General features: G+C 38.6%; 2 protein-coding genes across 2 annotated transcripts; both read right to left on the minus strand.

The window, feature by feature from the left end:
* Positions 1–2,457: 2,457 nt before the first annotated feature.
* Positions 2,458–7,834, minus strand: si:ch211-254p10.2 (solute carrier family 40 member 1). Its single transcript, XM_067601784.1, has 8 exons — positions 7,698–7,834; positions 7,536–7,603; positions 7,213–7,372; positions 6,775–6,890; positions 6,438–6,564; positions 6,055–6,309; positions 4,682–5,362; positions 2,458–4,064 (listed from the first exon to the last, which is right to left on the minus strand). The coding sequence occupies exons 1-8, from the start codon at positions 7,798–7,800 to the stop codon at positions 3,805–3,807; spliced, it is 1,770 nt and encodes a 589-aa protein (XP_067457885.1). The 5' UTR covers positions 7,801–7,834; the 3' UTR covers positions 2,458–3,804.
* Positions 7,835–9,663: 1,829 nt separating this feature from the next.
* LOC137191578 (sodium-dependent neutral amino acid transporter B(0)AT3-like) lies at positions 9,664–14,457 on the minus strand. The gene is made up of 12 exons (XM_067601783.1): positions 14,116–14,457; positions 13,390–13,530; positions 13,105–13,242; positions 12,804–12,985; positions 12,137–12,247; positions 11,929–12,041; positions 11,712–11,840; positions 11,141–11,297; positions 10,847–11,051; positions 10,205–10,364; positions 9,956–10,118; positions 9,664–9,846 (listed from the first exon to the last, which is right to left on the minus strand). Exons 1-12 carry the CDS (start codon positions 14,279–14,281, stop codon positions 9,667–9,669), a joined length of 1,845 nt encoding a protein of 614 aa, XP_067457884.1. The 5' UTR covers positions 14,282–14,457; the 3' UTR covers positions 9,664–9,666.
* Between the last annotated feature and the right edge of the window lie 59 nt (positions 14,458–14,516).

Here is a 14,516-nt window from a genome sequence, read left to right on the forward strand (position 1 = left end):
GGCGGTGGGGTGCCTCTTCATCATTAAACTTGGCTAGTCACCTGAGCTTGGCACAGCTGGCACCTTGCCTCAGTGAAGTGCCACTGAGAACACATTTTTACTTCCAACTGGAAAGGAATTTATTGCACCACAGAAAAGTTAATTAAAATGCTGTTGTTTTAATCAGGGAAGCTTTGTTTTCTGGTATATTTATTGGATGAAAAATAATATCCTGACACCTGAGATGATAATGCCCCACCAGAAAATGATGAAAGTTTATTTGTTCATTTAGTTTTTTCCTTTCTCTTTTCAGTGATGCCAGTTGCATTTTTTAGGTGGAATTTTGTTATTTTTCACTTTGCCTTATTTAAAATTATTTCTATGACCTGCATAATGTCTGCATTAAAAAGGCAGCAAACATCTTGACGTAACATTCTGCATACTTTTTATTTCTCTTTCAATGGGTTTCTTACCCTGCACCACAGAAAACGTAGACTCCTGCAAAATAACTCCTGCAAATGAATGATTGCATCACCTGTACTGATTCATTTTCAAGTTTGAAACATATCAGCTAGTTCCACAACAGCACTGGCTAGTTGCCTTCACCCATGGACTGTATATACTTTTGACTTTTGTCTGCTCATTACCAGAGTAATTACACACTTCCCATGGTTGCGATGGATGCATTACAGTCTAAATTCAGTGTTACAAGTTAGGGCAGCAATTGGATTGGGATTTATAATAGTGGCAGAAGCTGGTCATCAGCATCATTGTGGAATGACTTAACACACAGTAATATGAAACAGATGCCCCCCATAACCATACAAATTCAGATTTACTGTGCTAACGCTAATTAGTACTAACCAGTTTATTGGAACTCCATTTGACTTGTATGGTGGCAATATTGCGGACACCACTCATTTCTGGGATTCCTGTACATACTTTAGTACTGTATTGTAACTGTTCAGTACTACTGGTGCACCTGTTCACTGAAAATATGACTTGAGATACATGCTGGTGATATCAGACACTGCAGATGGGAGTATCTGGAGGGCCAGCTGGACTTCCATCACCTTCAAAACAATTTGTGTTACCAATTTTCTGTCGACCCTTGTATGTCCTGTTCTCCTGTGGATGATAATCACCAGTATGATAATCACTGTTGGATGAAGCAGACAATTTTTAGAAAGACATTTTTTACATTTATACACATATTTTTTACACATCATTTCTGTGGTACTAATGCACAAATGTCTAAAGCTTCTCTACTGTCTATTGGCATAGTGTTGACCATTAAAGGTGACATTGACCTCTACTGGCCACGAAAAGTCATTGCTTTTGCATAAGGTTACAGTATATTCCCCGGCCGTGATATGTTAATGTCCTTTATATACTGTGTTGTGTGTATTATATTCTTCTCCTTGCTGTTGCTTTACCCTTCAATGGGTATTTATGCTATGCTGTGATAGCTTTGTAGGTGCTACAGCTCTATTCTGATTGATAGTGAACTACATGAGGTACTATTTTTTCAGGGTGTGTATGCTCTCTAGTGGTTGGACTGCAAGGTCAGGGGTTATTAGGGGAAGCCCATCTGCAGAATCTTTAATGAACCTTTGAGAGTCAAGGATTCTGTAAATGTATTCCCTTAAATATGAAATATGAGTTCACAAGAGACAGACAGCATTAAACTGCGGTGCTGTTCGTTTTCTTGGAATAATTCCAGTACTAAGATTAATTTATGAAGGTTTAATTGGTGAGACATTTTGGGATGGCAATGTCGGTTTGTTTAGGTTGGTCTACCACTTTGTTCCAGGCTGAAATATTAATGTTGCCAAGAGGATAATGATGCAAATGACCCTTGACTTTTCCCCAAGTGCCACCATGTGATTTTGAGTCAAAATTCTTGGTAAGTGTTGGATAGAATGCAAGGAAAATTCATGTCACCCTCACTGTAATACATTTGGCGATTCCCTTACTTTACATCTAGTGCCATCAACAGTTCAAAAGTATAATTTTCCAATAGTTTGGTTTATGGCCAAATACCTGCAAAATTAATGACATTCCCATCAGCCTCAGCTGTACTTTGTGTTTGGTGCCAATTAGCAAATGTAAGCATGGCAAACTAAGATGGTGAAAATGGTAAACATTATATATCTGTATGTTGGCATTGTCATTGTGAGCATGTTAGCATGCTGACATTAGCATTTAGCTCAGTGCACCACTGTGCTAAAGTACAGTATCACAGAGCTGCAAGCATGGCTGCAGACTCTGTCTTGTTTTAAATATCAGACTGTGACCGAATAGAGTCAAACACATTTACTGTCACAATGTCATCAATGACATTTTGCAGTATATTTAGATCCCTGAGTAAAAATTCATCTTGGATGTGTAGCACTTTGTTTTAAATCACATATATTTATTTGTTGAATATTCTTGTCAAAAGATTTGATGTCAAACATCATCTTCATTCATCTTTATTATAATAATTATCAGTCTAAAACAAATAATGACAACACACAATACATAAACTTCACAGGAAAATTATACAAATATATGGAGATGTGTTGCTGATTGTATGACAAAATGTTCAACTTTGATTCTATTTCCACTGTACATGAAGGAAATATGAAAACATACAGTAGCTGAGAGTAATTCCCAAGTCATATTCCCAACAGTGTTCTTGTTCTTTGTTGAGGTAAGGTAATGTTAAGTTCATCAGAACTACAAAAGTATGAAGCAAAATGTAAAACAATACTGCCAATAGTAGTGATAGACGTTTGCTATCAACATACAGCTATTGTTGATTTCAAACATGTCACAAAATGAAGATTACTTTCCTTTTGGATTTCTATAAAACTATTAATATCACTCTTTATATGGGAAGGAAAGAAAGTTTGGAAACTATTTTTCATTTATATAAATACACAAGCAATTCGAATAAAGTTTTTTGTATTGGATTGTGTTTAAAGTAAATGACGGGATGTGATAAAAGCTGGCAGTTCTGCTCTCTAGAAAAAAATGTTGGTTTTATTGCTGTAATCCATAAAGCAGGTTTACATGCTTAAAAGAAAGGCAAATGTTTGCTTGATTCATCCACAGAGAAACAAACCAGGGGAAGGAAGTATTTTGTCCTTTCACTGCTGTCCATTAAAAGGGGAGGCTGCCTTTCTGATTTTATTTTTTATTTTTTTTAATTAGACAATCTCACGTCAAGTTCCCTTTATATTCCTTTTTGGACATCCTGGAATATTTCCAAGTGGACGGATCAGTAACATCTATGCCACTTGTAAAAGTACCGTCTCGTCTTGTTTTTATTTTTTATGTATCACTGTTTTCCTCACAACACCAGTTCTTTACTGTGTGAAGGTTAGAAAAAATCTCTCCATCCATCCACCCTTCCATCCAAAAAGCTATGTAAGATAACAGGCTAGTTTGATGAAAGTCTTGCAGTAATCCCACAGGGTTTGCAAAGGCATGTGCTGGTGCCTTAGAGTCCTGTTGTATGTTAGATTAGGACATCTCCCCTGGAGGTACCATTGCTGCGTTTATTGTGGCCACCTCAACTTATGTACACGAAACAGAGTGTGTCTCCCACTCTACTTCACCTGAGTTCTTGTTTGCTGCTGTGGCACATGGCCCTGCAGGAAGAAAGCAGCCGAGGTGGGACAGACTCTTGCTGTGTTGTGCTGAAATGAATGGCTAAGTCGGGAGTGGAGTGATGCAATAAGATTGCTGAAGGAACAGGAGGGAGACATTCATTTCACATGTGCAGAGTGGAGTCAGTGCTGGCATCTCGTGCCTGGATGTGTGGGCCGTGGCTGCTCCTTATGTGTCGAGGCGGCGTTTTCTCTTGGCTTTGTGCGCATACAGGAAGTACATAGTATGCCCAGTGGTGATGAATAGTACAGAAATGATAACTAGGATACCAAAGTGCTGTGGCTGTGGAGCAGAGATGACCATGATGAAGTGGAGCAGGTCCATCAGGTAATTCATAGAGCTCTGTACCCCATTTACCACACCTCTTTCTGACTCACAGATGTTCTCCTGCAGGAGCTGAGTCACTGTCAGGTCGAAGGACCAGAGACCTAAAACACAGATGTCAACGGGGTTTAAAAGTTGACCTAGTCATTAAATAGTCTTAGCCAATAGTCACAACAGTTCTAGAAATATTCAGCTGTTCACACACGGACCAATACTGGATTTTTGAGGCTGATACTGACATTGATATTTGAGTTTAAAAAAAAACAGTTTTAAGGATCCCTTAAGTATGATTATCAAATAATTTTGATGAATATTCAATAAATTTGATCTGAAATTGTACCTGCTCTGAAATTGCAACTCTCCACTGTCAACTATCAATAAATGTCAAAAAATAGACCAGTATATGTACTGCACAGGACATTTTACATTTGAAAAAAATGATAGTGCTCTCTGGTGGACAAACTACGTAATGGCAACATTTTATAGATTACCTCAAACATATCTTTGTTCAACTTATTATTTATTGCCCCCACATAAATGCCACCATATCTATGATTTAAAAAAATTCAGCTGATGATATTGGCCAAGCCACTGTATTGGTCAGGGTCTACAGTTAACAGTATTCCCATGCATCATAATCATCAATGTAATATGTGGATTCATCTAACTTTTAGGGTCAATACTATTGATTCCAGACAGTTTTGTATGCCTGTCTACTCACCAATGCGTGCCGTGATGACACCCAAGAACAGCAGGATAATGGAGATGTATGATTCAGGTGCTGTATCAGAGGGCACATTGTCAAAAAGCACAGTGTTGTTCGTCCAATGGATGGAGGAGCGGTCGGGTAGCAATGGCTGATTGCTGCCTCCCCTTAGAGGATAAGTGTGTTTTTGCCTTTGGCTAGCCATCCTTCCAAGCTCAGTGGAGGAATTGGAGGTGATGTAGGGCATCAGCAAGCTAAGATCCATAGGGCTGCCAGGGGCAAACACAGAGGCCACACACAGTAGCAAGCAGCACAGGTGAAGGCAGCTGGAGATGATGCCTGTGTTAACCAGGCCATAAGTCTTCCTCAGTCTGGTGAACATCACGGTGCCCAAAAGCCCTGTGATAGCTGACACACCCATCAGTAGACTAAGGAGCGAGCCACTTATGCCCTGAGTATAGGCGTAGCCAGTGGTGATGCAGTCAAAGCCCAGCACTGTGGTGTAGAGGAAAGCTAGACCCATGCCTGCCAGGAAAACAGGCTGGCGATAGTAGGCCCTCCAGCCGTCTTTACAGGTGCTCACCAGCCAGCGAAACCTCCGGAAGCACAGGGGTAGGTTCGTGATTTCTTTTAGGTGGAGGCTCGTGTTGCAGTTGCCTTCTGTCAGAGGTTGAGGTTGCACAACATTACCTTCCCCTGATGAGAAATAGGACGTTTTTCAGTCACCTCTATCCATCAATTTTAAAGGCTGGATCCTCAGTTGGTGTACTGCACTCTTTTTGCTCCAACCATCATGTCATGGTTGAGTCTACATCATGTCAAATGCAGACCAATTACACTCAAATTCATGGGTCACAATTGGAATTCAAACCATGTGGCAGTAAGGTACTATACACAAACTGAGGACTGTCTTTAATAATGTACACCGCTCTCAGGTGCCATCTGTCAATTCTATAATTACTTGCTGTAAGTCCTTTTAATGATCAACAGTCCCATGGTAGCTGATTGTTTGATGGTCTATTTTTTTAACTTGCTTACTTACTAATGTCTTTCCTTCAAACCACCTGCACATGAAAATCCTGTGGCACCAATCTCTCACTTCAACAGCATCCTTAATAGCTCATCTGATTCCAGCTTGCATTGCATAATCACCTGCTGTTAAAAGTTGCTGCTGTGTGTCTCTATATTGCCAACTACAAGCAAGCACTGGCAGCATACAGTAGTTTATCCTAATTTCACACTTATTGTGTCCTTTATGCTTACTTTCTGTGAATCTGCAATGGTGCAGGCTTTAGACTTCAGGGCATAGCATTCTAATGTTAAACTCTAGGATGACAGGGGACGTCAAAAAACATTTTTAAAAAAATCACACTTTGATCAGTCCATACCTTGTGAGTCTCTCCTCTCGATCCTTTGCAGATACACCTCATCTACTTCCTCCGCCGGTGGTTTGATTGAAAGAGCGGGGACGATGCGGTACACCCGTGACAAGAAGAAGAATTCCACTATGAGAGACACAAGGTTCCATCCCAGGATGAAGCCACAGCCAACTACATTGGAGGCCAGGGTCATGACCTGTCCCACTGCTAGTGGGGCCAGGATGTTAGTCACCTGATCTATCCGCCTCATGGTCGCATTCATCCCTTTTGTCAGGATCAAAGACACAGAGGTTAATGTGCTTCCACTAGAGGACTTGTCTGACCTGACTGAAACCCATGACAAACATGGAGCACAACGAATATGCGCATTCACAGAGAGCGAATCCCCTTACCAGCTAGGTGACCTCGGTTGTAGCCGGTGATAACCACAATCCAGTCCCTCTGAATGGCAATGGTCAGCGCTGTGCTTGCAAGGTTTGCCACATCTGCCAGGACGATCACCACCGTATAACAAACCACCTTGTGTAAGTTTTGTGATGCAACATGTTACTATGACAGCACAGAGTAGCCACAAGCTCAGAAGCAGAGACAACAGGGACACAGGACAGAGGGAACAACAGCAGCAATAACTCCTCTGTGTAGTAATCACGGTGAATATCCTATATGCAAATCAACATGGTATCAAGTAATGAAATGTAATTATTAGCCAAATATGTAGTGTCTACTCACAGTAAGCCATCCATCCCAGATCTGTTCAATCCTTTGCTTATATGAGAACACCAACATGAGCACAATGCTACATACTGTCACTGAGATGTTCTGAATGAAAAGAGATGCATGTGCAACTAAAATAGGGAACAAAAAAAACAATTTCAGACTCTCAGAACATAGATAATATATTCTGTAAGAAATGAACGTTAGCCATGACAGATATGAGTCAGTGGCTGTGAACCTTGTGCCTAGAGTCCTGCAGGTGTTGAGTCTAGCTATTGAATCAGGAACTGATTTACACTTGAGACATTAGTTGAATACAATTTACCACCTGGTAGGATAGGAAACTAGCAGACTTCAGGGCCCAAGATTGAGATCCACTGATCTATATCACTTTTCTATGATACACAGACTGCATGCTAAAATTTTTAAGGGATGTAAAATTGTCATGCATACCTTTATTCCTTGGATTGCGATCAACCCAGTCTCCAATTAAAGCTCCAAGCAGGAGCACAGACCCAGCCACTACCAATCCAAACACTGCAGTCAACAGCAGGTTACGGCCGTACAGCTCAATCAGGAACACAGAGATTGCAAAGTGCCACATGCGGTCACCCTGTTTAACACAACATAAATGGTCATCATTATGTCTTGCTTTTCAAGGTGCTGTTCGGATGCTGACACACAGTTTACAGTAAGTAGTCTACCTTGCTTTTATTTAAGTTTCGATGTCTTATCTATTGCTCCAGGAATCTGTTTCTTCAGGAAATGATTCTTACCCACATTGACAAGGCTCCACTGACATAGATGAGAAACTTGGGACCCTTGAGGTAGATAAGAGCTGAACCTTACAAGGAAACGCATGAAAATCGAATAAGGACACGTTATATATGCTGGAAACACTTTGCACAGATTCTGTTGATATTCAAAATTGAGTTCACCTGGTATACTCCTAGCTTTCTTGGCTCTGGCATCCCTGATGTCATCAGACTCAAACTCGACCACAACTCCACCACACTGAGAGGCATCTTCTCGCTGGGACATTGCCTAGAGTAGGATCGCAGGTTAAAGAACAGTTGAACTTGATGCACTGTTTTCCCACTGTTGATAGCACAGCGTTTTTATTACTGTAGGTCACAGCATCACTTAGACGTGTTGACAGACAGTTCAGTTTTTACTTTTTCTTCTAAGGCAGCTCAGTTGATGACGACTACAGTAATGTTTAGAACACTTATAGGAGTATTGGTTATTTACTCATTAACATACTAGGAAATAATTTTAGAACAGCACCAAAAAGTAAAAGTTTTTAGATTAAACAAACTGCTGTAACCTTTTAAGGATGTTGCAACACTACTCTTTTAAGTACTCCATGTTTTATTTCCTTCACATCAGTCACATCACATTTGGTTTTTAAATATACAAGACACATAAATAATGGCTCCCATAGCTCGGTAAGTCAAATTGTGAACCAGAAAACAAACAGAAAAAGCATACAATAAGATTTCGTTAAGTCATTCATATATGGCAGTGGCGAAAATAGCATTAGCATGACACCTTGCATAGCTCTATAAATGCAGTCTTAAACTGACAATAATTAAAGTCAAAACAGGGTCAGTCACCTTTGTTCTGGTGTTACACTCAATCCTTTCTCTTGTTCCTTGATGATGTATCTTGTGCCATGTATCCTACATTGGGTTGCTTGTCTTTCCTGAGAGCTGGAATTCAAGCTGTAGTAGTTTGAAAGGCTTAATAACATCACAGTGTTCAAGTGCACCATTGTATGAAAGTGCCAGAAAAGCAGAACAGGCAGAGAGACAACAAAGGCAGCCAGCATATTCCAAAGCACGTGACACAGGGAGGACAATATCACTGTCCACCCACACCACAAAAAGCACAACTGTGTAACTCGTATGACTCAAAATACGCACATGCGCATGGTCAGTGAGCACATACATGCACCATCACGCACACAAGCGCAGTCCTAATACTCTCTCTCTCTCTCTGTCTGTCTCTCTCTCTCTCTGTCTCTCTCTCTCTCTCTCTCTCTCTCTCTCTCTCTCTCTCTCTCTCTTTCCCTCTCTCGTACTCCCACATGCACTGTTGACATGCAAAAAAGTTACATAAAGGATACATCATGCAACACATTTCACTATTAACACCTGCAGGTAAAAGAGGGTAGAAAACATAACTATACTACATCACTAAACACAATGTGTTCGTTAGACAGATAAGAATGTGATTTACAGGACGATGCATAATATTAAGGAATGACAGATGATGTTAACAGATCATACAAAAAATACAGCGCTACAAATATTAACTTGTGCAGCATTGCTTGTTCATGTGTACTGAAATGAATTGTGATATTTTTTTTGAGAATTAATAATGCGCTTATCGCAAACAATTCAGCGAAGTGATCCATCATTCTGTGTTTGTTCCCATTCAAAACAACAACACAGGAAATTAATTGTTGTCTTCCTTTAATCACATATCAACACAAACCTGATATTGACTTCCTGTCTGTGGTATTCTCTAGTTAATATGTTTCTATGGATTTGATCTGGCTGACAGAGTTTGTATTTCCTCCACCAAAATAAATACACTTGTGTAAATTAAGACAAAATGTATGCATTTTAACTGTACAAATATTCTTATATTACAGCTGTTACTGCCAATACTGTACCAGTGATAATGTCATTAAAGCTGTAACATAATTAGAAAAATGCAATGCTGTATAATACAAAATACAGAAAAAAAACACATGAAAAGATTCAGTGTTTGTCTTTCTGTTCCAAAAGGAAAATACAGACAATAAGACGTTATTAAATGACAAAATCTCTCACATGTACTTGTAGTCGTCACCACCAGTCTGATAAAACAGATTAAAATTTTCATTTACAAATCTCCATTTCAGAATTCGTTTGCATATGGGTTTTGATTGTGCCTGTTCATGATGCGCTTCTTCAGGAAGCCCGTGAATTTGTAGAGAGCCACAAGAGGAATGGAGACAACAGGAAAGACAGATAAGAGCACACAGATAACGAAAACCCATTCAGGGTAGTGCAGAACATCAGCAAGCGGGAAGTGCACCTGTGGGAATAATGGAGTGGAAAGTCAATGTTTTTTTTTCTTCATTATGTGCCGGATTTAAGAAATTCCACACAGTGAGGTTGTAGAACAATTGTAAAATCTGCCTTACATAATCTGGATTCCAAGCGTTGTATGTCGGTCGTTTTTCAGCCTCAATCACAATGTATGCCAGAAAAACCACAAGAAGCATGAAAGGGCTGATAAAGCGCCAAGTGACCTGCCAGTACATGTTCGGCCTCCGACCCGTCATCCATTCAACATCGTCATTAAACCTGCGAGCAAATGGGCGCTTTTCAACAAATCATTCATATACTTAGTAATATTGAAAGTATAATGTTGACAGAAATTACAATATCACCTATTTATTCCATAGATGTATACCACACTCATGATCTCAAAGAATGCTATGATGAGCAGAGGCATGGATCCCACATAGCTGTTGAATATCTCTAGCCAGTAGTTTCCAGAGCCCAGAGTAAAGATGAGGGCCACAGTAAAGGAGGTGAGACATATTAACCCTATGAGCAAAAAAAGAGTAAATGTAGCAATCAAGATTTTGTTCACCAATATGGAAATCTTTAGACAGCCTACCTGTACAAAAATCATTTGAATACATGTGTGTGTAAAAGAAAAGTGCGCCTGCATTTAGACATCATGCAGCCAATGTCACTTTAGATGCTATTTTTCACACATATAAGCAATTTTTTTAGTATATAAATCTGCCACTACATATGCCAATATTTATTTTAAATGTGAAGATATAATTACACATGGAAATGGGAAAGTTATGAAATCAAATATGTTGAAACACTGTGTATGTTTGATTGAGATTTCCACATGCAATATTTTTAAATGTGTGTTATAATCACTGTTATGTAGAGAAAGTAAAATAGTTCTTTTGCGCTTTAATTTTAAAAAAATAATATAATACAAATTAATGCTGTCAGTGCCCTAAATGGCTAAACTGCAAATACCTTACATATCACATTGTTCAATTTACCTGTGAATATCTCCTTAGGCATCCAGGGTGGAACCATGTGCAGATCCAGTAAAGGAGTGAGGACCCCCTCTAGATTTCCAAACATGGAGGACAGGCCCAGGCTGAAGAGCATGACAAAGAAGAGCACTGACCACACCTGAGAGCCTGGCATTTTTATCACCGCCTCAGTGAACACAATAAAGGCCAGTCCAGTTCCAGAGGCACTCTACAGGTAGGACAGGACACATGACGTCATAGACACCCTCACTAAACTTCATTCAGAAATCTCTTTTAATAGTAAGAGATGTACTATACCTGGTCCAGGAAAGTCTGTAGATTGCAGGTCTTTAGATTGAGGTTTTCAACCTTCATGGGATCAGTTCTATTGAGATAGTTGAACCAGTCATCGTAGTTTTTAAGTGTTATGTTTTCATCGCCAATGTCAAATGCATTTGTCAATGTCAGTATGTTCCTGAAATCAACAAGAAATTAAACCAGTCAGTTAATATTTGTATTACAAGTTTGTTATTATTAATACTAACTAGATGGGGAAATAGAAAATATTCTTTTGAACGATTAATTGATTGTTTAAGTTATGTATGTAAGTAAAAATACAAAATATCTGTTACTTGTAGTGTTAGAGGTAAGACTTCCTTTCCTTTTTTTTTTTTTAAAAAACTTATTTCAGTTTCATATCAAACTTTTTTTTGACTGATACTTAAGTAATAATACAGTGACTATAGTATAGTTACAGCAGTCACACTGCTTTGAGGTCTGAATGATTTATAATTAAATAATCATCAGTTGTGCATACAATAACAATACTGTATAATTATCAAGCTGGATATACTGTACTATAGAACACCATAATTACATTGGTACATACCAATTTCGGCAGTCATTGTAGTTTTCATTTGCTTTGAATCCAAGAATGGCAAAAATAGGAATTGACGCATATATTGATGTAAAACTGTTCACACATCCAACAATTAGGGCATCTCTCTCACAATTATTTCTGCAAAGATAAAATACTGTCTTTTATTTTTTGTATTTTGTACATTATACTGTTTTTCATGAATGAAATATATTCAAAAATATCTTACTTCTGGGGATTATAACTGGAAAAAGCAATAAGTCCTCCAAAGGCCAAAGACAAAGAGAAAAAGATCTGAGTAGCAGCATCCAACCAGACCTTAGGATTTTTCAAGGTTTCCCACTGTGATGAACATATTAACTTCAGTTAGTTTTCAGATTTTACTCATGAAGTCTTGACATAAAACTGTATCACTAAGAAACTAATAACATACTTACATCTGGAGTGAAGAGATATATTAAGCCATCACTTGCTCCAGGCAGAGTCAAGGCTCTGACCAGGAAGATAGTTAAGACAAGATATGGAAAGGTGGCTGTGACATAAATAGCCTGTTGAGAAAGTTTAGATACTGTTTAATATCCATGTCAAACACATGCATTTCATTTGTATACTTTTGGATAATTTGCATAAACTCCCATTTATAACACTTTTACAATGTAGTTGATTGCCAATGTGCAATGTGTGTCTGTTTTGGAAGGATATTGTTAAGAGCCTTAAGGTTTGAGAGGTTTTTAATAGCTCTAATCCTTATCCTTAACAGGGCCTGTAAACATGTTAAAAGCTTATTAAACACACAGAACAACATTTCTGGTAAGTCCTGCTTTTTCTGGACTTACCGCCTTGTGATGTTAAGAAGACATGATTTTATTAGCTGTTAAATTTAGATTAGTAACTTGTATTCATGGTAAATTCCTCCCAATAATGAAAGCTGAGGCCAGAATCCATGATTAAGGCTGATAGGGCAGGTGTATTCCTACTTGAATAGTGCAACTTAAGGATACAACTCAAATTCATGATTATTTAAAACCAGTGGTCATCTAATGGTATTGACATTTTTGCCATGAGTTGTTTAGACACTGTTAATGGTACAAAATAATGAATTACCTTTCCTATAGTCTCAATTCCACGTATGAAGCAGATATACACGAGGCACCAAGCAGATGCAAGACACAACACAAGCCACCACTGTAAGGACCCGCTGGTCTCGATGTTTGGTGTTATGTTCAGTGTTTCATGATACCAAAAATAGTTCACTGGTGAGCTCTTTTCACATTCACTTACATAGCCTGCATCAAAGAGATTATTCATATTGTGATTAATTAATGGAACCCTCTATCTTTTACTTCAGTTATTATTCAGCATTTATTGTTAATTTATATTATTATGATAAAAAAAAAAAGATTACCGGTATGGTTCAAGTTTACTGGGCAGTCCCTCCAGGGAAGTGGACTTTGAAAGGAGTGGAAGAAGTACCAGAGGACCCAAGCCAGGATCATGTTGTAGAACAGACCAACCAGGAAGGATACTAACAAAGAAGCCACACCTGTGTATACACATATCGATCAAAAATTAATGTACAGATGACAGTGAGATAAAGACAATCATACAGAATATATGTTCTGGACATTTCCTTATTTTGGCATCTTGCTTTCCTGAGTGGATAAAGTTCATTGATATCAAACCATTTCACCTAAACCTCCCAGATACGGGGAGATAGAATTCCACACTCCAACACTTCCCATGCGGAATCGTTGTCCAATGGCCAATTCCATGTGCAGCAGAGGAAGTCCCTCAAACACCAAGGCGATGATATAAGGAATCAAAAACGCCCCTTGAAATAAAACAAATTTAACACTGATAATAATGATCAAAATGACAAAGTCAGATCCAAACTACTTACAATAACTCTCAAATAAACATTAAACAAGACTTTTTCAGTGAGCAATCAACTTAACCTTAAAAATGGCATTGCATACAGTATATGGTTGAAGGTCATTCAGTTTCCGTTTACATCTTATTATCAACAATCAGAACTTTATCGCACTCACTCATACCAAGCAATAGAACTTAACGCTAGACATATTGTAACTGTTTGCTATCTCTATGCTATACATTTTGTCTGTATGGAGGTGTGATAACATTTTGCTCAATTTTTAATGATGCATCCATTTTGCACAGTGGTGAATTATACAAGCGGGAAACATCTGAAGTAGATAAATCATAGATATGGAGAAAATGGAAAAGATTAAATGTTGCAAGAATCAAAGTTATGCATTTTTGATGTGATAAATGTTCAACGTCAAGCATGTCTTTTAACCTCACCCCCTTAAAGCAGTGTATAAACTATTGATATATTTTATTTTAGTGAGAAAGCCACAGGATGATAGAAAGCACACTGTTAATAAAATGTTCTTACCTCCACCATAGATTTGACACAAATATGGAAATCTCCACACATTTCCAAGTCCCACAGCAAAACCTATGCAGGTTAGCAAATATTGAACTTGATTGTCCCACTTTGGTCTTTCAGTGATGTCTTCCTGCTCAGCACCATCATCTATCACTTGTTTGTCCTTTGTCATTTTTGGTATATTTTATGAGGCAAACGCTGATCCGTTCTGTCTTGCTTGTCTATACTCGTTCTGAGGAGAAGGGGAGGACCTGGTGACTTGTTACCTGTATGTTTCAGGAGACGAAAGGGTGACATTAACTTTATCAGCCTCGTTTTTCTTGTTGGCTTTTGAAGTTGAGGGAACAGTGTGGCTTGTTTGTCTAATTAAAAGCCCTCATGCTATCAGCATCATGATATGATGTCGA

Source organism: Thunnus thynnus, chromosome 10, assembly GCF_963924715.1.
Source record: "Thunnus thynnus chromosome 10, fThuThy2.1, whole genome shotgun sequence".
Taxonomy (NCBI): domain Eukaryota; kingdom Metazoa; phylum Chordata; class Actinopteri; order Scombriformes; family Scombridae; genus Thunnus; species Thunnus thynnus.